General features: G+C 47.5%; 1 protein-coding gene across 1 annotated transcript; it reads left to right on the top strand.

The window, feature by feature from the left end:
- On the top strand, positions 1-21,795 carry TIMM17A (translocase of inner mitochondrial membrane 17A). Its single transcript, XM_038749098.1, has 6 exons — positions 1-49; positions 8,376-8,475; positions 8,716-8,779; positions 15,777-15,905; positions 17,264-17,374; positions 21,386-21,795. The coding sequence occupies exons 2-6, from the start codon at positions 8,416-8,418 to the stop codon at positions 21,469-21,471; spliced, it is 450 nt and encodes a 149-aa protein (XP_038605026.1). The 5' UTR covers positions 1-49; positions 8,376-8,415; the 3' UTR covers positions 21,472-21,795.
- The last annotated feature ends 2,066 nt before the right edge of the window (positions 21,796-23,861 follow it).

Genomic DNA, 23,861 nt, shown 5'->3' with positions numbered 1-23,861 from the left:
GCGCGTGCCCCGTGCTCAGCTCTCTTCTGAACATCCGGGGACATACAAGGTCAGCGCTCGAGAAGGAGCGTGGCTCAGTGGAAAGAGCCCGGGCTTGGGCCTCAGAGGTCATGGGTTCGAATCCCCACCCCACCACTTGTCAGCCGGGTGACTTTGGGAGGCCTTCCCAGACTGAGCCCCCTCCTTCCTCTCCCCCTCGCCCCCCTCTCCATCCCCCCCGTCTTGCCTCCTTCCCTTCCCCACAGCACCTGTATATATGTTTGTACATATTTATTACTCTATTAATTTATTTTACTTGTACATATCTATTCTGTTTATTTTATTTTGTTAATATGTTTGGTTTTGTTCTCTGTCTGCCCCTTCTAGACTGTGAGCCCACTGTTGGGTAGGGACTGTCTCTATATGTTGCCAACTTGTACTTCCCAAGCGCTTAGTACAGTGCTCTGCACACAGTAAGTGCTCAATAAATACGATTGATTGATTGATATGGGCAAGTCACTTCACTTTTCTGGGCCTCAGGTCCCTCATCTGGAAAATGGGGGTGAAGACTGGTAGCCCCACGTGGGACAGCCTGCTCACCTTGTATCCCCCAAGCGCTTAACAAATGCCATCATTATTATTATTTAGAGTCAGAGGTCGTGGGTTCCAATCCCAGCCCGCCAACCTGATCACCTTGTATCCCCCCCAGTGCTTAGAACAGTGCTTTGCACATAGTAAGCACTTTACAAATACCATCGTCATTATTGTTAATTGTCAGTTGTGTGACTTTGGGCAAGTCAGTTCACTTCTCTGGGCCTCAGTGACCTCATCTGGAAAATGGGGATTAAGACTGTGAGCCCCATGTGGGACAACCTGATCACCTTGTAACCTCTCCAGCGCTTTGCATATAGTAAGTGCTTAATAAATGCCATTATTATTATTATTATTAGAACAGTGCTTTGCACATAGTAAGCACTTAATAAATGCCATAATTATTATTCCTGTTATTAGAACAGTGCTTTACACACGGTAAGTGCTTAATAAATGCCATCAGTATTATAGGAAGTGCTTAACAAATACCATCACTATTGTTATTATTATTTACAGGGCAACCATGTCCCACCCAGACCCTGGCGTGCATGGGACACTCACAGTCTGAGGGGGGATAATTATTACTAGCGATATAATTACAATGATCATTTATTCGTTCGATTGTATTGAGTATTTACTGTGTGCAGACAACTGTTCTAAGAGCTTTGAAAGTACAATTCGGCAACAAATAATAATTGTGGTATTTGTTTAAGCGCCTACTAAGTGCCAGGCACTGTACTAAGCACGAGGCTGGATACCTGCAAATCGGGTTGGACGCAGCCCCCATCCCAAGTGGGGCTTACGTTCTCAATCCCCATTTTATGGAGGAGGGAACTGAGGCCTAGTGAAGTGACTTTCCCAAGGTCACACTTCAGACGAGTGGAGGGGGCGGGATTAGAACCCATGACCTTGTGACTCCAGGCCCGTGCTCCATCCACCACCCCGTGCATCCCCATTTTACAGACGAGGAAATGAGGCCCAGCGACTCGCCCGAGGTCACAGAACAGGCAGGTGTGGGAGTCGGGATTAGAACCCACGCCTCCAGACTCCCAGCCCCGGGCTCTTTTTCCTTGGCTGTGACTTGAGATCACAGCTTGGTAGTAGTAATAATAATAATAATAATAAGGATAATAATGTTCCAGGCACTGTACTAAGCGCTGGGGTCGATACAAGCAGATTGGGTTGGCACAGTCCTTGTCCCATGTGGGGCTCACAGTCTTGACCCTGTGGGCTCATTGTGGGCAGGATTGTTTCTATTGCTATATTGTACTTTCCCAAGCGCTCTGCACTCAGTGAGCGCTCAATAAATACAACTGACTGAATGAATGAACCCCATTTTACAGTGTAGGATCTGGCCAGGAACATAACCTTCCCCTCCCCTGGTCCCGCTTCCTTGTGCGGAGCCTTTTTTTTGTCGGTCCCTGGTCAACCCAGTGACCAGCCCGGGGTCCTGCCCTCCACCCATTTGACCAGTGGGAGCTGAGCTTGCCATACGATCGGTCATCCTAAACGGCCCCGGAAACAGTGAGGGGAGCGTGCAGGCGACCCCTCCTTCACCCCGGGTGGGAGCCTGTTGGAAGGACAATGTGGCTCCGAAGGTCAAAGATTCAGTCAATCGGTAGTACTTGTTGACCGCTTACTGTATGCAGAGCCCTGCACTGAGAGGGAGAGTGGTGTAGGTCAGAAATCTCCTGTGGGCAGCCTGGTCAAGCTGATGTGAGCTAGACTCTGAGCCCGTTATTGAGTAAGGACCGTCTCTACGTTGCTGACTTGTACTTTCCAAGCGCTTAGTACAGTGCTCTGCACACAGTAAGCGCTCATTAAATACGATTGAATGAATGAATGTGGCAGAGCAGTGCCCACCCCTGCACTGGCCCTGAGGGTGGACTGAGCTGGGTATGCCTGACAGCAGTATCAGGGCAATGGCAGCTTCAGGCTTTACCTCCTGAGCAAAATGGGGTGGGTTGTGAATTCATTCATTTATTCAATCGTATTCATCGAGTGCTGTGTGCAGAGCACTGTACTAAGCTCTTGGAAGAGGACAATACAGCAATAAACAGTCACATTCCCTGCCCACAAATCGCGGCATAAATCTGCACTTGGATGAAACAGCACTTTTCAGCCCCTGTCACAGGTGGATTATTTTCCAAGCCTGGACAGCGAGACTGCTTCCTTTCAGTTCTGTAAAGTGCTCCACACTTTATGAACGTTCACTCCTCACTGTCCTGATGGCTGATGGAATCAGTTCCTAGAGCGCTCCGCTTTTAGCCCCGTGTCCTTTTACTCCTTGATCGAGTCTTGTTCCCTCAAGGGGAGGGAACGATTGTTAGAGTTTTCTGTTTCATGTGTGGAAAGCACTGTGCTGTAGTGGCTAGAGCATAGGCCTGGGAATCAGAAGGACCTGGGTTCAAATCCAGACTCAGCAACTTGTCTGCTGTGTGACCTTCGGCAAGACACTTCACTTCTCCCTGCCTCAGTTCCCTCATCTGTAAAATGGGGATTGAGATTGTGAGCCCCACGTGGGACAGGGACTGTGTCCCACCCAATTTGCCTGTACCCACCCCAGTGATTAGAACAGTGCTTCGCACATAGAAAGCGCTTAACAAATGCCATTATTATTATTATTATTACAGTGCCTGGCACATAGTAAAGCGCTTATCGAATACCATTATTATTATTCAAGGTCTCTTGCTCCTGTGAGAGGCTCAAAATCTGAGACTGATTCAGTATTTAGACTGTGAGCCCCATATGGGAAGGGAACTGTGTCCAACCTGATTACCTTTTATCTACCCAGTACTTAACAAATACCATAAAAAAATCGAATCCATGGAAGTGAATGAATTCTCCAAGAGCTGGGTGTAGATGAAGAGTATAAGGGGGACCCAGAACTGAGCCATGAGGGACTCCCAGAGTTAGGGGGTGGGGTGCAGAGGAGGAGCTGGTGAAAAGGAAAGACAGGGAATGTCCAGAGAGAAACTACTGGGTGTGTTCTCCCTAATATCTCCCCTGCTTTTATGCAGTCCTTCCCTTCTCCTGCCCCTTCTTCAACTCTCCCAGCAGTATCTCAAGAGGAGATCTGCTGTCTCTCAAAATCCACCCCCTCCATCTGCATATCCAACCCCTATTGCTTTGCACCTTAGCAAAATACTTGCCCCCTCTGTGACCACCATCTTCAACTGTTTTCTCTTCAGTGACTTCTTCCCCACTGCTTTCAAACATCCTTTGACCCCACGGCTCCCTACAGCTATTGCCCTATCTCCCTCCTACCATTCCTCTCCAAACTTCTTGAACAAGTTGTCTACACCCACTGTCTCAAGTTCCACTCTTACAGTTCTCTCCTTGACCCCCTCCAATCTGGCTTCTGTCCCCTTTACAGCACAGAAACTGCCCTATCAAAGATCACCAGTGATCTCCTCCTTGCCAAATCCAGTGGACTCTACTCCATCCTAATCCTCCTTGAACTCTCAGCTGCCTGACACTGTTGACCATCGTGGCTCAGTGGAGTCAGAGGTCATGGGTTTGAATTCCGGCTCTGCCAATTGTCAGCCGTGTGACTTTGGGAGAGTCACGTAACTTCTCTGTGTCTGTTACCTCATCTGTAAAATGGGGATGAAGACTGTAAGCCTCCTGTGGGACAACCTGATCACCTTGTAACCTCCCCAGCGCTTAGAACAGTGCTTTGCACATAGTAAGCGCTTAAATGCCAGCATCATCATCATCACCCCCTTCTCTTGGAAACATTATCCAATCTTGGCTTCACTGACACTGTTCTCTTCTGGTTCTCCCTCTGTGTCTCTGGCTGCTCACTCAGCTTCATCGACACCCACTCTCTTGGAGAACTCATTTGTTCACATGGCTTCAACTACCACCTCTATGCAGATGGTTCCCAAATCTACATCTCCAGCCCTGATCTCTCTCCCTCTCTGCCATCTAGCATTTTCTTTTGCTTTTAAGTCATCTCTACTTGGATGTCCTGGCATTATCTGAAACTGTGCACGTACAAAACAGAACTCCTCATCTTCCCGCCTAAACCCTATCCTCCCTGTGACTTTCCCATCACCGAAAACAGCACCACCCTCCTTTCTGTCTCACAAACCCATAACCTTGAAGTTATCCTTGATTCTGCTCTCATTCAACCCACATATTCGGTCTGTCATATTCGGTCTATCACTAAATCCTGTCTGTTCAACTTTTCACATCGCTAAAATCCATTCTTTCCTCTCCACCAAACTGCTGCCTCATTAATCCAAACACTTATCCTATCCCACCTTGATTATTATATCAGCCTCCTTACTGACCTTCCTGCCTCTTGTTTCTCCCCACTCCAGTCCATACTTCATTCTGCTGCCTGGATAATTTTTGTCCAAAAGCGTTCAGTTCATGTTTCACCCCTCAAGAATCTCCAGTGGTTGCCCATCCACTTATGCATCAAACAGAACCTCCTTCCCATCAGCTTTAAGGCCCTCAATCACCTTGCCTCCTCCTACCTCACCTTGCTACCCTCTTAGAACCCAGCCCGCGCACACTTTTCTCTTGTAATGCCAACCTACTTACTGTACCTCGAGCTCATCTATCTCGCAACCGACCTCTCGCCCACATCCTGCCTCTGGCCTGGAACGCCCTCCCTTTTCCTGAATTTCTCTCCCTGCTTTCAAAGCCTTATTGAAGGCACACCTCCTCCAAGAGGCCTTCCCTGACTAAGCCTTCTTTCCTCTTTGCCTACTCCCTTCTCTATCGCCCTGACTTGCTCCCTTCATTCATCCCCCCCCGCCATAGCACTTATGTACAACTGTAATTTACTTATATTAATGTCTGTCTCCCCCTCTAGACTGTAAACTCACTGTGGGCAGGGAATGTGTCTTTATTGTTATATTTTACTCTCCCAAGTATTCAGTACAGTGCTCTGCATCCAGTAAGTGCTTAATAAATGTGATCGATTGAGCCAGGGGAGGACAGTGTAATTGAAACCAAGGTTAGATGATGTTTCCAGGAGAAAGGGGTGGTCCACATTGTCGAAGCCTGCTGAGGGATTGAGCACTGGACTAAGCGCTTGGAAACTTACTTGTCACCACCATCCTCTGTGTCCCAAAGCCCACCACTTTAGTTTTATCTTTGACTCCTCACCTTCTCTTAACTCTCACACACTCACCAATTCCCCCGTCTCACACCTCTCAGCTTCCAGGATTGTCTTTCTATAATAATAATGATGGTACTTGTTAAATGCTTACTGTGTGCCAAGCGCAGGGGTAGATGCAAGGTTCTCAGGTTGTCCCACGTGGGTCTTAATCCCCATTTTACAGATGAGGTAACTGAGGCACAGAGAAGTTAAGTGACATGCCCAGGGTCACACAGCGGAGAAGTGGCGGAGTCAGAATTAGAACCCACGACCTCTGACTCCCAAGCCCATGCTCTTTCCACTAAGCCATGCTGCTTCCCCTCATTTGACACACATTTCTCCTTCAAAAGTCTCCATTGGCTCCATGTTTTCTGCTCCATCAATTGATCAGTGGTAATTATTGAGTGCTTACTAAGTGCAGAGCATTTGGGGGGGCACGGTAGACTTGGTAGGCCTGATCCCTGTCCTCAAGGAGTTTGCAGTCTCGGGAGGGTGTGCTTCAAAGCACTTCACCAGATGTCTCCTGGGTACCCATCTGGTCTCTCTTTCTCGCTCTTTTTTTAATTTGGCACTTGTTAAGTACTTGCTATGGGCCAAGCACTGTACTAAGTGCTGGGGTAGATAGCAGATAATCAGGTTGGACACAGTTCCTGTCCCACAGTCTTAGATTAGAACCTAGGTCTTCTGACTCTCTTTCCAGTAGGCCATGCAGCTTCTCTTCATCCGTTTCTCTCCCCTGTTCACTGCTTTGAACTCTCCCATTCCTGTCCTTTTGTCGACAGCTCTACTCTGTCACATTTATCCAAGGTTACTCTGGTGCAGTGGTGTTTAACAGTTCTCCCTAGCCCTGTAGTTTGAGAGTAAACCAGTGGCCTCATCCCCTAGGTCACTGGCTCTCTGGGAGGATGTATTTCAAAGAAATGGTTATGTTTAGGAGTGGCTAATATTACACCGGACAGCTGGGCTTGCAAATGTTACCTCACGTCACTGAATGACGTCTCTTTCGGCATCACAGAGTAGAACCCGCCAAAGAGATCTGAGTAACCTAGTGAGACAGAATTGCGGCTCTGAGCTGGTGCTTCTTTTGGAGTCTTGATAATGCCAAGGGTTGGGCCTTAAAATAATGTTTGGAAAGGGAATTAATTTTTATGTAGTAGAGAAATCTTGCGGATGGATCATGCTATCATTTTCAGGCTCCTTAACGTGAAATATTCTCACCAACGACTGTTCTAATTTCTCAAGCCTTTAGTGGGCTTGGCAGTGGAGCCCATAAGGGAGACATAGCTCCTTGTAGGCAGAGTACTTGAAATAAAATGGGGAAAAAGCTGAGGCAGATATATTTTGTGCTTATTGAGCACTTACTGTTGTCAGAGCACTGTATCTTGCTCGCGTCTTCCCCCTCTGGCCTGGAACCCTCTCCCCCTTCGTGTCTGACTAACCACCACTCTCCTCACCTTCAAAGTCCTGCTAAAATCCCATCTCCTCCAAGAAGCCTTCCTTGACTTATCTCTCATTTCCTCACCCTATTCGCCATCCCTTCTGTATCATCTATGCACTTGGGTGTGTACCCCTTAAGTACTCTGATATTCATCCCGTCCCCACAGCATTTATGAACATATCCTTATGTGTGATTTATTTTAATGGCAGAGGTGCAGGAATTGTGTATACCAACTCTATTGTACTGTGCTGTTCATACGGTGCTTTGCACACAGCAGGTGCTCAATCAGTGATGAGAAGGAGCCAGGGCCTAGTGGGAAGAACACGGGCCTGGGAGCCAGAGGAGCTGAGTTCTAATCCTCGTTCTGCCAGTCGCTTGCTGCGAGACCATGGGCAAGTCATTTAACGTCTCTGGGCCTCAGTTTCCTCCACTGTAAAATGGGGATTAAGTCCTACTCCCTCCTACTTAAACTGTGAGCCCCATTTGGGACAGGGACTGTGTTCAGCCTGATTAACTTGTATATACCCCAGTGTTTACTATAGTACTTGACAGATAGTAAGCACTTAATAGATCCGTAATAATACAGCAGTACCATTGATTGAGTGATTATGAGCCCGTTGTTGGGTAGGAATTGTCTCTATTTGTTGCTGAATTGTACTTTCCAAGCGCTTAGTACAATACAGTAGATGTGCAGTTGGTGGAGGGGGGCAGTGAGAAAGTGCTCTGGCTGGGTAGGTTTGGGTGAGAATCCAATAGCAACACTTCTTAAAGTGGATTTTGAGTTGTGTAACTAGCCGCCGTATTTATTGAGCACCCAGAGGTGGCGGTGAGCCCCAGGTGGGACAGGGATGGTTGCTTCTGATTATCTTGTACCTCTGTAAGTTTGTGGCACATAGTAAGTAGCTCGGTGCTGGGAAAGGCCCAGCAGGATCCCAAGGTGCGTTTCCCCATGCACAGCAACTGTATCTTCTAACCCCTTCTCTCCTCTTCTCCCACTCCCTTCTGCATTGTCCTGACTTGCTCCTTATTCATCCCCTCTCCCAGCCCCACAGCCCATATGTTCATATCTGTAACTTATTTATTTATATTAATGTCTGTCTCTTCCTCCAGACTGTAAGCTTGTTGTGGGCAGGGAGTGTATCTGTTGTTATATTGTACTCTCCCAAGTGGCTTAGTGCAGTACTCTGCACACTGTAAGCGCTCGATAAATGCGATCGACTGACTACTACGTTTTTTTTCTTTCTGCTCCAGCCCCTGGCGGATAGTGGACGACTGTGGCGGAGCCTTTACCATGGGCGCCATCGGCGGGGGCATCTTCCAAGCGATCAAAGGCTTCCGGAATTCTCCGGTGGTAAGCTGGCCGGGGTCCCCGGGTTGGCATGGGATTTTAGATTGTGAGATCTCGCCCCGTTGTGTTCGTGACCCTGAAGGCCGAGGAAATCACAAGGGTAGAGTGGAAAGCTCAGAGGCAGTTAGGATTTTGTTGGTGGGATCCCGAAGGGCTGTACTGTTTTCTTTCGGGAAAGATGAATTAGAACCATTGTGGTTTTCTGTTTTTCTGACCCCTGGTTTCCTTTCCCCCCTTTTCCAGGGAGTAAATCACCGACTGCGAGGAAGCTTGACAGCAATTAAAACTCGTGCACCACAGTTGGGAGGTGAGGAAAGTCATTTTATGCTGTAATCAGGCTTCCCTTTCTTTCTGAGGACATGGCTCTCCAGTTTGTCAACTCTAAGTCCTTTTGCTGTAAGTCCTTATAGGAAAAAGGCTCTGTCAGCTGATTTAGTTGATCAGTGGCATTTATCCCACCTTCTTCACCTTGCTACTCTACTACTACAACCCAGCCCTCACACTACGCTCCTTTAATGCCAGCCTACTCACCATACCTGGATCTCATCTCTCACCGACGACCTCTCACGCACATCCTGCCTCTGTCCCGGAACGCCCTTCCTCTTCACATCAGACAGATAATTACTGTCCTCCGGCTTCAAAGCTTATTGAAGGCACATCTCCTCCAAGAGGCCTTCCCCGTCTAAGCCCTCCTTTCTGCTTCTCCCACTCCTTTCTGAGTCACTTGACTTGCTCCCTTTATTCATCCCCTCCGCTTCCAGTCCCACAGCATTATGTACATATCTGTAATTTTATTTATATAAATGTCTTTCTCCCCCTTTAGACTGTAATCTCGTGGGCAGGGAATGCACCTGTTTTATATTGTACTCTCCCAAGTATCTAATATAGTGCTCTGCAAATGGTAAGTGCTCAGTAAGCACAATTGACCGACTGCAACAGAACCAGGCCATGCATTAACTGACCTCCAGGAGCTTCCTGTCTAGCACCTTCATTGCAGTGGGAGCGTTGTCCGGCTCCTCAGACCGAACTGCTCTTTTGAAGTATTAGGAAGAGATACTTACATAGCTTTGAAAGCCAGGGGAATGGAAGTTTTGGCCTGGAGAGAAGGAAGTCGACACATCTTGGTCCCGAAATGAGAGCTGGCTGAGATAGAGCAAGGTTGTACTCCAGAGCCTGACTTCTGGAGTTCAGAAGTAGTCTATTCATGGAATAAAAGGACTTGTAAAAGCTTATTTATATGCTTGTTTTATAAGAAATAAGATGAAATTGAAGTGAGAGAGTTCAGTTGGTCAGAAAGAAGCGTGCTATGACCATTGGGTTTAGATAAATACTAGGGTATAAAGAATCAGATATTCACATGAGAGTTGGTGGTTGATGGGGTGGCGTGTCCAGGAAAGTGGGGAACTGGTCAGGGAATGCTCCTTGGAAACAAGGGTTTTGAAGGACTGTGGTTTGAGCAGTTCTTAAGGGGCAGGGTGGGGAGGGCAAAGGTCCGTGCAGATGGAGAGGGGTGCTGGGTAATTCAGCTGTAGGAGACTTTTGAGCAAAGTGCAGTTAGAAATCTAGTTTGGGGAGAGTGTGCGGGGTGTGAGGCTGCGGTAGGTTTTTTGTTTGTTATTTTGGGGAAGGCTTGCTATGTGTCAGGCACCATACTAAGCTCTAGGATAGATAGAACTTAATCCTGTTGGGCACAGTCCCTGTCCCATATTCATTCATTCATTCAATCATATTCATTGAGCGCTTACTGTGTGCAGAGCACTGTACTAAGCGCTTGGGAAGTACAAGTTGGCAACATATAGAGACGGTCCCCACCCAACAGTGGGCTCACAGTCTAGAAGGGGGAGATGGAGAACAAAACATATTAACAAAATAAAATAAATAGAATAAATACGTACAAATAAAATAAGTAAATAGAGTAATAAATATGTACAAACCTATATACATACGTACAGGTGCTGTGGGAAGGGGAGGGAGGTAAGGCGGGGGGGATGGAGAGGGGGAGAGGAAGGAGGGGGCTCAGTCTGGGAAGCCCTCCTGGAGGAGGTGAGCTCTCAGTAGGGCCTTGAAGGGAGGAAGAGAGCTAGATTGGCGGATGTGCGGAGGGAGGGCATTCCAGGCCAGGGGGATGACGTGGGCCGGGGACGGCGGGACGGGCGAGAACGAGGCATGGTGAGGAAATTAGCGGCAGAGGAGCGAAGGGTGCGGGCTGGGCTGGAGAAGGAGAGAAGGGAGGTGAGGTAGGAGGGGGCGAGGTGATGGACAGCCTTGAAGCCCAGGGTGAGGAGTTTCTGCCTGATGCGCAGATTGATTGGTAGCCACTGGAGATTTTTGAGGAGGGGAGTAACATGCCCAGAGCGTTTCTGGACAAAGACAATCCAGGCAGCAGCATGAAGTATGGATTGAAGTGGGGAGAGGCAGGAGGATGGGAGATCGGAGAGGAGGCTGATACAGTAATCCAGACGGGATAGGATGAGAGCTTGAACGAGCAGGGTAGCGGTTTGAATGGAGAGGAAAGGGCGGGTCTTGGCAGTGTTGCGGAGGTGAGACCGACAGGTTGTGGTGACGGCCTGGATGTGAGGGGTGAACGAGAGAGCGGAGTCGAGGATGACACCGAGGTTGCGGGCTTGTGAGACGGGAAGGATGGTAGTGCCGTCAACAGTGATGGGAAAGTCAGGGAGAGGGCAGGGTTTGGGAGGGAAGACAAGGAGTTCAGTCTTGTACATATAAGACTCACGTCTTAATCCCCATTTTCCAGATGAGGTAACCGAAGAATAGAGAAGTGAAGCAATATTGTCCAACGTTACAGAGCAGGCAAGTGGCAGAACCGGGTTGTGGGGAAAGAGAGAGATGGGAGAATACCTGGAAACTTGGCAAGCAGGTTTTTTCTGTGTGTGCATGGATGACCAGATGGGTCACGGTTATTGAGGAGGGGAGTGATGTGACAGTGAGAGAAACATGTAGGTGTTTGTAGGGTGGACCGAAGGGAGAAGCTTGATGCAGGGAATCTGGGTGTGGAGCCATGATCATATAACCCAGCTGGGAGACGAAGAGCATCTGATCCGGGGTGTTGAGCAGGAAGGGTGGAGACGGGGGTGGGGAGACGGCGGATGGATAAAAATCTAGAAGGAGAACTGGCAAGATTTAGAAACCGACTGCAGAATGTAGAAAAGTCACAGATGACACAGGTGGCAAACTTCTGGCACTGCGAGGGTGGTGGTGGCAGAGTTGGCAGCGAAGTTAGAGGAGAGGGTTTGGGAGGGTAGGTGAGGAATTCAGTTTCTGACATGCTGAGATGTGCCAAGAGACATGTAAAGCATGTGAGCGGCCGGGGTTGGAGACGTAACTCGGTGTCAGACGAACTTCCCTTGGTGTGAGTTGGCAGACAAACTCACAGAGTCTGCCTTTGGACGTGAAAAAGGTAAGAGCTTAGTACATTACTCTGCACACAGTAAGCACTCGGAATGATTGAAATTTATGTCACGAAAAATCTCAAGAAGCAATTGGGATTCCAGTGGTAGCAGTGCATGATGAAATGGGCAGAAACCAAATCCTGGTGTGTTAAGGTGCAGGCTTCCCTACTTCCACCGTGGTTCCTTAATTGATCCAGGGGGTTCTCCTTTCCCTCTCCCAACCCCCATTCTGAAACCATAGAGCTATAAGCTTGTTCTGGGCAGGTAATGTGTCTGCTAATTCTGTTGTATTGTGCTCTCCCAAAAGCTTAATATAGTGCTCTGCACATAGTAAGTGCTCAATAAATAGAATTGATTGATTGGCTCCTATACGTTTCAGGCCACCTGCACCCCAAGCTGAATTTTGGCTTTCCTCTGGGCAGACGAGGAGACCTCCCTCACCCTGCCCCGCAGCAGTCAAATTGATGGAGACCCTACCCTGTACAGTGTAATCATTTGGTGGCATTTAATGAGTGTTTACTATGTGCAGAGCATTGTAATAAGTGCTTTGGAGAGGACATTACAAAAGACTTGGCAGACATGTTCTCTGCCCACAACGAGCTTACAGTGTAGCGGGGGAGACAGATGTTATAAATAATTCATAGTATAACATTTAAAGCTACATGCATTAGTGCTGTGGGGTTCATTCATTCAATCGTGTTTATTGAGCACTTACTATATGCAGAGCACTGTACTAAGCCCTTGGGAAAGTACAATACAACAATAAATAATGACATTCCCTGCCCACAATGATAGAGCCCCTGGGAGAATAGAGGAAAAGTGGTAGGCACCATCCCTGCCCTCGATCAAGCTTGGCATCTGGCCGGGGAGGAAGACCCAAAGATAAATTCCTGCTCTGCCACTTGTCTGCTGTGTGACCTTGGGCAAGTCACTTAACCTCATCTGCAAAATGGGAATTAAGACTGTGAGCCCCGTGAGAGACATGGACTGTGCCCAACCTGGTTAGCTTGTATCTACCCTAGTGCTTAATACAGTGCCTGGCACATAGTAAGCACTTAACAAATAGCATTTAAAAAAACATAAATTGCAGCTAAGGGATGCAGCAGAGTTTGAAAATTGCCCTGGCCATGTCCCATGAAGTGCCCTGAGGTGAGCAAACCTCCCTCGTTTCCGTCTGGGCCCAAGAAGCTGCTGTAATGGGGATTACGGTTCAGACCTCAAATTTCTCCTGGTTCAAGGGACCTGTGCCTGGAGGTTGTCCCCACCTGTGTCCTGGCGGGGGGCGAGGGAGGAAAGGGAGAGAAAGATATGACCTTGAGGTTGCTCATTTGTAGGACAGGATGTCGGAGGAGGTGTGCGTCAACCATGTTGGGAGAAGTTAGGAAGTGGGACCACACCAGGACAGGAGAGGAGGTCTGTGTGAGGTGTTACATTTAAGGCATGCAGGGGGTAGGGTTTTTATTTTTTTAAATCTGGGTCAACTGATTTAATTTCAACAACCCTCTAATCCCTCTTTGCTCAAGCCTCACTTTATACCTGCCCAGCCGATAGCGGTTAATCTTCTGCTTAAGTTGTTACCTAAGGCAATCAAGAAGAACGACATTGTTGCTAAACTACAAATCTGGTTACAGCATATTAAATCAAGGCCTGTTTTAGATTTCTAATAATAGAAGTCCGTAGCCCCGTTGAAGCCATCTGGGTTGCTTGGGAAGCTGCTGCTAATGCCCCAGGGCTTTGGTGGTTAGAGCAGCCTGGATGAATTTGGAGAAGGGGGCATTATCCCCGAAGTGAGGTGAAAATCTGTGCAGTCTGGGTGTAACCTGGCTAGTAGCCTTGACTGGGGACTCTGCAGGCCTTGTCTGGGACCCTCCCCCGTACTGTGTCGGCCGGGTCCGGGTGTTGGGGGACAAATACCTGCATAAGTATTATTATAAGAAGAGGGCTTTCATCTGCAGCCCTTCCGCTCACACTGAACCACTCTGCTATTACCAGGACTGCTACTCCTGTGGGCTAGGCTGCGCGGCGTAATAAATAGAGCACGGCCCTGGGAGTTAGAAAGTCATAGGTTCTAATTCCGGCTCTGCTACCTGTCTGCTGTGTGGCCTTATAAAGTGGGGATTGAGACCGTGAGCCCCACGTGGGACAGGGACTGTCCAACCCAGTTTGCTTGTATCCACCTCAGCGCTTAGTCTGGGAGTCAGAAGGTCATGGGTTCTAATCCCAGCTCCACCATTTGTCTGCTGTGTGACTTTGGGCAAGTCGTTGAACTTCTCCAGGCCTCAGCTACCTCATCTGTAAAGTGGGGATTAAAATAGGGAACAGGGATTGTGTCCAACCCGATTTGCTTGTATCCACCCCCAGTGCTTAGTACAGTGCCTGGCCCATAGTAAGCGCTTAACAAATACCATAGTTGTTATTATCATTATTAGTACGGTGCCTGGCACAAAGTAAGCACTTAACAAATACCATAATTATTATTACCCCAGTGACGCTACTGTTGGGACTAGAAGACTGGGAAACTGGCTGGCTCCAGGGAAACTGGAGTTATGGGGAAGAATATAATAATAATAATAGTGTTGATTAGGCGCTTATTATGTACCAAACACCTTAGTAAGTGCTGGGGTAGACCTAAGAGAAGGAGTAGAGAAGCAGCATGGCTCAGTGGAAAGAGCCCGGGCTTGGGAGTCAGAGGTCATGGGGTCTGGCTGTGCCACTTGCCTGCTGTGTGAATTTGGTCAAGTCAGTTAACTTCTCTGTGCCTGTTACCTCATCTGTAAAATGGGGATGAAGACTGAGCCCCACGTGGGACAACCTGACTACCTTTTATCTACCCCAGTGCTTAGAACAGTGCTGGCACATAGCGCTTAACAAATACCAGCATTATTATTATTATAAGGTGATCTGGTTGGACAGACCCTGTCCCCTCAGGGAGCTCACAGTCTAAGTAAGAGAGATCAGGTATTTCACCTCCATTTTTCCAGTGAAGAAACTGAGATATAGAGAAGTTAAGGGACTTGCCCAAGGTCCCACAGCAGGCCAGTTGTGGAGCTGGGATGAAAACCCAGGTCCTCTGGCCCTCAGGCTTCCAAAATGTGGTGTGGGCCAGGTGTGGCCAGTGCCTGGGCTGCAGTGCTCATAGTCCATGGCCTAATAAATGGGCCTGGGAGTCTGAAGGACCTGGGTTCTAATCCCAGTGCTGCCACTTGTCTGCTCTGTGGCCTTGGTCAAGTCACTTCACTTCTCTGTGCCTGTTACCTTATCTGCAAAATGGGGATTGAGTGTGAATCCCTTGTGGGGCAGGGACTGTCCGACCCAATGTGCTTATGTCCCCCTGGTGCTTAGTGCAGTGCCTGGCACATAGCCTTGCATAACAAATACCACAATTATTTATTATTATTATTATTATTATTATTATGTCCGTGTTGAAGACCTTCAATACACTGTGCTGCTTCAAGAGCAGATGCCTGAAAATAGCACTTTTCAAGACTTGGCCCCATCCTGATGGTCCACCACGGTCCAGGGTCTGTGTCTAATTCCCATCTGTGTACTCTTTCCTGGTACTTAGTACAGTGCTCTGTCCACAGTAAGCGCTTAATAAGTATTATTGCTGCATCAGTTGTATTTATTGAGTGCTTACTGTGTGCAGAGCATTGTACTGAATGCTGGAGAGCATACAGTGTAACAGAGTTAGTAGACATGTTCCCTGCCTTCAACGAGTTTCCAGTCTAGAGGGGAAGACAGACATTCCAGAGTGAAGGACTCAGTACTTTTGGGGATTCAAGCCCGAAAAGGAAAAACAACTGAACTTTTAATCTCTTCTCCATTTGACAGTTTAGACAGAGAGAAAGGAACTAAGCCATCTTTATTGTTTTTTCTTTCCCCTTAAACCAACAGGCAGCTTTGCAGTTTGGGGTGGCCTCTTCTCCATGATCGACTGCAGTATGGTGAAGGTCAGGGGGAAGGAAGATCCCTGGAACTCCATCACAAGCGGTGCTTTAACGGGAGCCATTTTGGCAGCGAGAAGTAAGGCTAAACTTTAGAGTTGTGACAGTTTGAGAGGCCCCCTGTTTTCCAAACAGGGATCTTTTCAGGGTAGCAGTGTAACAGCATGGCTTAGTGGAAGGAGTCGGAGTTTGTCGGTTCTAACCCTGGCTCCACCACTTATCAGCTGTGTGACTTTAAGCTCAGTGGAAAGAGCACTGGCTTGGGAGTCAGAGGTCAAGGGTTCTAATCCCAGCTCCGCCACATGTCTACTGTATGACCTTAACTTTTCTGAGCCTCAGTTACCTCATCTGTAAAATGGGGATTCATACATTCATTCAGTCATATTTATTGAGCGCTTACTGTGTGCAGAGCACTGTACTAAGTGCTTGGGAAGTACAAGTTTGCACCATATAGAGACGGTCCCTACCCAACAGCGGGCTCACAGTCTAGAAGGGGGAGACAGACAACAAAACAAAACATATAAACCAAATAAAATAAATAGAACAAATATGTACAAGTAAAATAGAGTAATAAATATGTACATACATATATATATGTGCTGTGGGGAGGGGAAGGAGGTAAGTCGCGGGGGATGGGAAGGGGGAGTAGGGGGAGAGGAAGGAGGGGGCTCAGTCTGGGAAGGCCTCCTGAAGGAGGTGAGCTCTCAGTAGGGCCTTGAAGGGAGGAAGAGAGCTAGCTTGGTGGATGTGCGGACGGAGGGCATTCCAGGCCAGGGGGAGGACGTGGGCCGGGGGTCGACGGCGGGACGGGCGAGAACGAGGCATGGTGAGGAGATTAGCGGCAGAGGAGCGGAGGGTGCGGGCTGGGCTGGAGAAGGAGAGAAGGGAGGTGAGGTAGGAGGGGGCGAGGTGATGGACAGCCTTGAAGCCGAGGGTGAGGATTAAGACTGTGAGCCCAACGTGGGACAATGTGATCACTTTGTATCACCCCCCCAGCACTTAGAACAGTGCTTTGCACATAGTAAGCACTTAATAAATGCCATCATTATTAGTAAGTGCTTAACAAATGCCATCATTATTATTATTATTAACAAGTACCACCATTATTACTATTATTAGTAGTAGTAGTAGTATTAGCAATCATATGGGAAATCGGAGCCTTAGAGTAGATAGAGTTGGTCTCTTCCTGACAGCTTAGAGGGCCAACCAGGCCAACCCCTTGGTGAAACTGTGTGGGGCCTTTTTGAGTGTTGCCATTTTTGCCGAGTGATTGACATCTGTTGGTGGACTCTTTCCCCCCTTCTCATCTCCCCCTGTGCTCTTGAATTTGGGGAATGGGCCAAAGAGAGGCCATCAGGTGGTCCCCCAGAATCAGCTGCCACTCAGGGTAACCGCTGACCTGGAGAGTAATGTCCCTCCTGTCTTCACTGTCTTCAGACGGACCCATCGCCATGGTCGGCTCAGCCGCGATGGGCGGAATCCTCCTGGCCTTAATCGAAGGAGCTGGCATCCTGTTAACAAGATTCGCCTCTGCACAGTTCCCAAATGGTGAGTAGTGCTTGTCCCAAACCCAGACGGTGCCGGTGCTCACAGGCCAAAGCCTGTCACTCGATGCGTGTGCCACGGAGCTGTTTTCCACATTTAAAAGGTCTGTGATTTCACCCCGAGGGCCTTGTGTTTCGGAGGAGGGATGAGACCCGTTCTTTGGCTCCAGCACATTTCTGTGCTCTTTTTTCCCCCCAAACTCTGTAGCTTCCTTGGAGAAAGGCACCATGCCATTGTGCAAGAATGAGGAGAGTTCATCACTGACTCAGGCCCTTTCTCTTTGAAGAAAAGGGTATCAGGGAGGGAGAGGTAATCAGAGTGATTGACTCTGACTCTGGTCTGGAGTTTTGTTTTTGTTTGGGGGTGGAGGAGAAAGAGACCATATCTCCCAAACATCTGACCTCGCTTCCCCACGGCCAGGCCGGAGCTCTCCATTTCACTAGCAAAACCATTCAAGTGCTGTCCTGCTCATTGGGCATCCTGAGTTGGCCAGACCCCTTTCTTCCTGATGGGTCTGTTTGGGGCTTTCTTGTCTCTGCTTCCGGCTAGACCCTCCACAAAGGGACACCTGCCCCTCTGGCTGCTGCTTTTTTTTTTTAAATGGTATTTGTTAAGCACTTACTACATGTCAAACACTGTTCTAAACGCTGGGGTAAACACCATTCTAAACCCTGTCCCGAGTGGGGTTCTTAGTCTAAGTCGGAGACAGAACAGGTATTGAATACCCATTTTGCAGTTGAGGACACTGAGGGACAGAGAAGTTAAATGGCTTTCCCAAGGTCATAACAGCAAGCAGCTGGCAGAGCTGGGAGTAGAACAGTGCTTTGCACATAGTAAGTGCTTAATAAATGCCATTATTATTATTATAGAACCCAGATCCTCTGACTCCCAGTCTTGGGCTCTTTCCACTAGGCCATGTTGCTTCCCCGCTGCTTCTCAAAGAGGTTAGGATAACGCTTAAGTTGTGAAAGTTTCCACATTTAAAAAACTGGAGCATTGTTCTTGTGTGGATACTTTCTGGTTATAAGTTTTCTTCCGGCTAATTACTGTCTTTGGTTAGGCTGTCATGCTCCTCCAAGCTGTTAACATAGTGAAAAAAAAAATCCTAAAGCCAAGAAATCTACTTCCTGAATCATGAAGATGCAGGCATCTTAGAAGCGAAGTAAAGAAGAGCGGGGGCCCTTAGGAAATATAGAACAACTCTGCATTGCTATCTAAATCCACTAGTTTTGATGCAGGGTGGATCAGTATTTATGACCTGATTTTGTAGCCAGAGGAAGTGAAATTGACTACTTCTAGTCTTGAGGCAAAAAGTTTTCAACAGCAATGGCATGCAGCTTCAAGGAGTGGTGAAAAATGCCGTCACTTCTGGGGTTGGTGCAAACTGTCACCAAGTGCTCCAGCCCGCTCTCTCTCTGCATGACCCCAAAGCTGTTACTCCAAGGCCCAAGGCCGTTGCTCCAAGGACTCCTTTTAAGCAACCACCTTCAGTGCTCCCTTTCAATGTTCTGCTGTTACAGGTTGAGTGGAGGTTCGCTCAGGCTTATTGGTCACAGAATGAGCTTAATGGTTAGGGTAACGGCCTCTCCCTTCATCCCCCCAAACTCCCGCCTTTTCTAGGCTTTGCGATTGTCCTTCCCTTTCACACTCTTCAGGGCAGGGGCTCTCCACCCTTTCCCGGGGTATTTAAGAAATAATTGGAGTCATCAGCTTTCTGATGACTGGCTGATACCACCTTGTGGTGCTCTGGACTTCTCCTAGGATTCTGAGCTGGTCTCTGGAGGGCCTGTGCAGGTTTTTAACAGCTTCCTTTCTGTAAACCCGTTATGGGCTGGGAATGAGCCCACTAATTCTGTTGTACTGTCCTAAGGGCTTAGTTCTGTACTCTGCACATAGTAAGTACATGATAAATACAATTGATTGACTTCCTGAAGCTTCTCTGGATGGGTGTTTGTATCTGGTTATGGGGTCTTCAGCAGTCCATTTCCTCTCTTTTATGATACAGGACAACTGTCTTTCCAAGCCCACCCACATATATCCTTGCCATTTACACACACGTTCTCTATCTGGAAGCAGTGTGGCCGAGTGGAAAGAACATAGGCCTGAGAGTCAGAGGACCTGGATTTTGTTCCTGGCTTCACCATTTGTCTGCTGTGTGATCTTGGGGGCAAGTCTCTCGCTGTGCCTCATTTCCCTCATCTGCAGAATGGGGATTCAGTATCTGTTCTTCCTCCTACTTGCTCTGTGAGCCCCACGTGGGACCTTATTACTGTTTATCTACCCTAGCGCCTAGTACAGTGCTTGATGTACTGTATATATGTATATATATTTGTACATATTTATTACTCTATTTATTTATTTTACTTGTACATATCTATTCTATTTATTTTATTTTGTTAGTATGTTTGGTTTTGTTCTCTGTCTCCCCCTTTTAGACTGTGAGCCCAATGTTGGGTAGGGACTGTCTCTATATGTTGCCAATTTGTACTTCCCAAGCGCTTAGTACAGTGCTCTGCACATAGTAAGCGCTCAATAAATACGATTGATGATGATGATGATGATGTATAATAAGCACTTAACAAATACTGCCATTGTTGTTATTACTATTATTATCTGGGGTGTTTGAAATTTTGACCTATTCCTCTCGTTCAGGAATCAGACAGATAAAAATTTAAACTAGGCCATTGATTTATAAAGATGTTCTCTGCTCAGAGAGATATTCTTAATAGCATATCCTCTTCCTGATTACTAACTGTTAAGGAGTTTCCCCCTCCCTCCCAACCCCAGTCTCTCCCCACTCGGCCCCCGGACCCAAATCTATAAAAACATGGGAAATGTCGCTGTTATTAAAAGAGGAACAAGCAGCTCTTCTAGCATTCATTCACTTATTCAATCGTATTTATTGAGCGCTTACTGTGTGCAGAGCACTGTACTAAGCACTTGGGAAGTACAAGTCAGCAACATATAGAGACGGTCCCTACCCAACACTGGACTCACAGTTCTAGAAGGGGGAGACAGACAGCAAAACAAAACATGTAGACAGGTGTCAAAACCGTCAGAATAAATAGAATTATAGCTATATGCACATCATTAACAAAGTAAATAGAATAGTTAATATGTACAAGTAAAATAGAGTACTAAATCTGTACAAATATATGCAGGTGCTGTGGGGAAGGGAAGGAGGTAGGGTGGGGTGGATGGGGAGGAGGAGAGGAAAAAGGGGGCTCAGTCTGGGAAGGCCTCCTGGAGGAGGTGAGCTCTCAGTAGGGCTTTGAAGGGAGGAAGAGAGCTAGTTTGGCGGATGTGCAGAGGGAGGGCATTCCAGGCCAGGGGAAGGACGTGGACCAGGGTCGATGGTGGGACAGGCGAGAGCGAGGCCCAGTGAGGAGGTTAGCGGCAGAGGAGCGGAGGGCGCGGGCTGGGCTGGAGAAGGAGAGGAGGGAGGTGAGGTAGGAGGGGGCGAGGGGATGGACAGCCTTGAAGCTGAGAGTGAGGAGTTTTTGCTTGATGCGTAGATTGACAAGCAACCACTGGATATTTTAGCCCATTTTAGCTAGCAGATAGCCCATTCGCATGTAGCAAGTGTAGTTTCATGCCTGGGGGATAGATAGTAAAGAATCTTGCCTTTTTTTGCTAGTTGGCTGCGTCCAAATTTAAATATTCATTGGATTTGGAGAGGGCCCTACTGGGTGAAAAGATTGACATTAGTCTCACACTGTATCTGTGGTGGTCATCCTCTTCCGCTTTACAATTGTAGGCATTATTTGCAGACCGCTAGATTGGAAGTCGAGTTGGCACTTTTTGCAAAGGCTGATGGGTTCCCAAAAGGTCGGACCTGTCTCTTTCCATGTCTGATGTTTTAATCAATCAGTGTTATTTATTGCACTTAACGCTTGGGAGACTACGCCAACACTAGACTTGGTACCACGATCCCTGCCCACACGGAACTTGTGGGCTTCAGGGAGACAGACATTAAAATAACATTCAGTACAATGTTTTCTTGTCCGTTTGCAGGCCCCCAGTTTGCCGAGGACCCTTCCCAACTGCCTCCAGCCCAGCTGCCCAGTTCGCCATTCGGAGACTACCGGCAGTACCAATAAGACTCTTCCTCCTAAGGTTTCTCGTTAGAGTGTGACCTGTAGTTCTAGAAAGATGCTGGAAGAACGGGTCCCCCAACACTTCCAAACCACGGGGTGGATCAGGGGACCCAAACACGCTACAGAGAGAGAGAGAGAACACTCGGTACTTTTCCTCCATCAAGAAACCTGAAAACAGTCTCCATCATAGATATATTTATTCCTACCTGGATTGTGTTTGTTATAAAATTAATGTAAAATGTCCTAACAAAGAAAATCTGTTGCAAGTGCATAGGATATGAAGGACCAACAGGAGAGTTCAGTAAAGCTTGGTTTTACGTACTGAAATGGATTTCCTTGTGGACTTATCTGCCCGATGTGTGCGTTCTGCCGTGTAAGCGTTTAAAGCCTCTGGAATCTGGTCTTTTTCTTCAAGATCGTCCACAGGCAAACCGTACTTCTCGTCTCTGACGGAATACGCTTAATCTGCACGTTTGGGGAGCGGAACCGGTCTTCGCTCCAGAAGTGGGTATGAGTGAAAGGCTGTGGAGCAAGAACACAGTAGTTAACCGTAGGATTCTCCGGAGTCCTTTTCACTGCACATAATAAACACCTTGCGCTGGCCTAATAAGGGCCCGGGCTTGAAACCCCTTTTCCTCGTGGATATCTTGTGCCTTGTTTCTGACCTTCGGAAGCCTCGGTAGGGACTCGTTTGTGTCCGAGGCACTCGAGGCTTTGAAAGGGAATCCACGTCAAAGTCGGCCGATTCCTCCATAAGACTGCAGACAAAATCCGAGGAACACTGTAAGCCCCTAGACGGCAGAGGTCATGTCTTCTAACTTTGTTGTTCTCTACCAAGTTTTAGTTTGGCGCTCTGCATGGAGGATGCACTCAATAAATGCTATCGAGGGTGATGATGATGGCTGATTTTTATTTTAAGGCTGGTATTGAGTGTCCAGGAGGCGGTCAGTTGCCATTTGTGAGAGAAAGTCAATGCGTTCTGTATGTCAGGCTGGAGCAGGGTAGGAAAATGGGCCTCCTAGGCCACTCCAGATGAGATAATGAATCTGACCCTTGACAGTGACCGACCCCCACCTGCCCTAAACAGCTCATCGACAAAATGGAAAACTTCACGAGGGTTAATGTGTGTGCCATGTATTACTGTATCGTGTGTAAGATCAACTGTTCAGTGGAAAAAGCTGCACACTTTTTTCAAAGGAAAGTCACCCTAGGCTCAAATGAATACCTGTCTTGCAGGGCAAATCCAAGTTAGATGCATGGAGCAGTCAAATGTGTGTTCCTGAATGTCAGAGAAGATGCTATTTCAAAGGGAGGGATGAAGGGAGGGAAGGTCGCCTCATGATTTATTTGAGCCCATATGGTTTGCAGAGTAACACCGACAATCTCTTATTTCCTCAGGAACGTGTTATGTTGTAGGGGAACTGGTTAACTGTCCAAGCCTTGGAAAAGTCCGCATTGCTAAAGGAGATAGGAGAGACGTTGTAGGGAAGGTGTTTAGTTGAACAGAGGTAGACCAACACTAGGATGCACAAAGCCAACTTCCAAGGATAATAATAATAATGATGGTATTTGTTAAGCGCTTATTATGTGCAGAGCACTGTTCTAAGCGCTGGGGAGGTTACAAGGTGATCAGGTTGTCCCACGGGGGGCTCACAGTTTTAATCCTCATTTTACAGATGAGGTAACTGAGGCATGGAGAAGTGAAGTGACTTGCCCAAAGTCACATAGCTGACAGTTGGCGGAGCTGGGATTTGAACCCATGACCTCTGACTCTAAAGCCCGTGCTCTTCCCACTGACTAAAGGAGATAGAAAGTCACAGGAGTTCAAAAAAGAGGCAGAGTTAATGAATATACCAACATCCGAGAATTAAGGAATTTTGTCAGGCTAGAATTAGAGTTGTCTGTTAAAACTGGAAGGAAGAAAGCAAGCTCCTATGCTGACATCCTAAAAATTAGGGGAGTGTTTCTCCACCTAGAGAAGGTCTAAGGGCCTAAGGTCTAAGAGAAGGTAGGAATGGTTATCAGGTCTCGAGTGAAATGGTTTTGAGGTTAAAATATTAAAATACTAAATGAGTTCAGTTGTGCAGATACATTATCCGTAATGAGTATGGAAGTAGAAATGACAGCTCTTCAATTATGTTGAAAAACAACCGGAGGTTATGATTGCTTCGGACTTTGTGCATTAATTTAATCATCTAACTCTTTGAGGACATCAACCTTGTGTGATTAGTAGATTAACACTTGGGTTTTCATACTTATTGTATAATGTCTAACTCCTAGTTGGGCTTGATGCAGCACAATCAATCATTAATATTTATTACGCACTCACTCTGTGCTGAATACTGTCTTAAGCACTTTGGAAGGTAGTAGACAAGATCCCTACTACTACTAAT

The sequence above is a fragment of the Tachyglossus aculeatus genome, chromosome 7 (assembly GCF_015852505.1).
Source record: "Tachyglossus aculeatus isolate mTacAcu1 chromosome 7, mTacAcu1.pri, whole genome shotgun sequence".
NCBI lineage: Eukaryota > Metazoa > Chordata > Mammalia > Monotremata > Tachyglossidae > Tachyglossus > Tachyglossus aculeatus.
Note: the sequence above shows the minus strand (reverse complement) of the source record. Positions and strands in the feature narration are given on the sequence as shown.

Coding starts and splice junctions, on each gene's coding strand:
- TIMM17A (XM_038749098.1), top strand. CDS start 8,416: ATGGGCGCCATCGGCGGGGGCATCTTCCAAGCGATCAAAGGCTTCCGG. Junction 8,780..15,776: donor TCGTGCACCACAGTTGGGAG/GTGAGGAAAGTC, acceptor TTAAACCAACAG/GCAGCTTTGCAGTTTGGGGT. Junction 15,906..17,263: donor AGCCATTTTGGCAGCGAGAA/GTAAGGCTAAAC, acceptor CACTGTCTTCAG/ACGGACCCATCGCCATGGTC.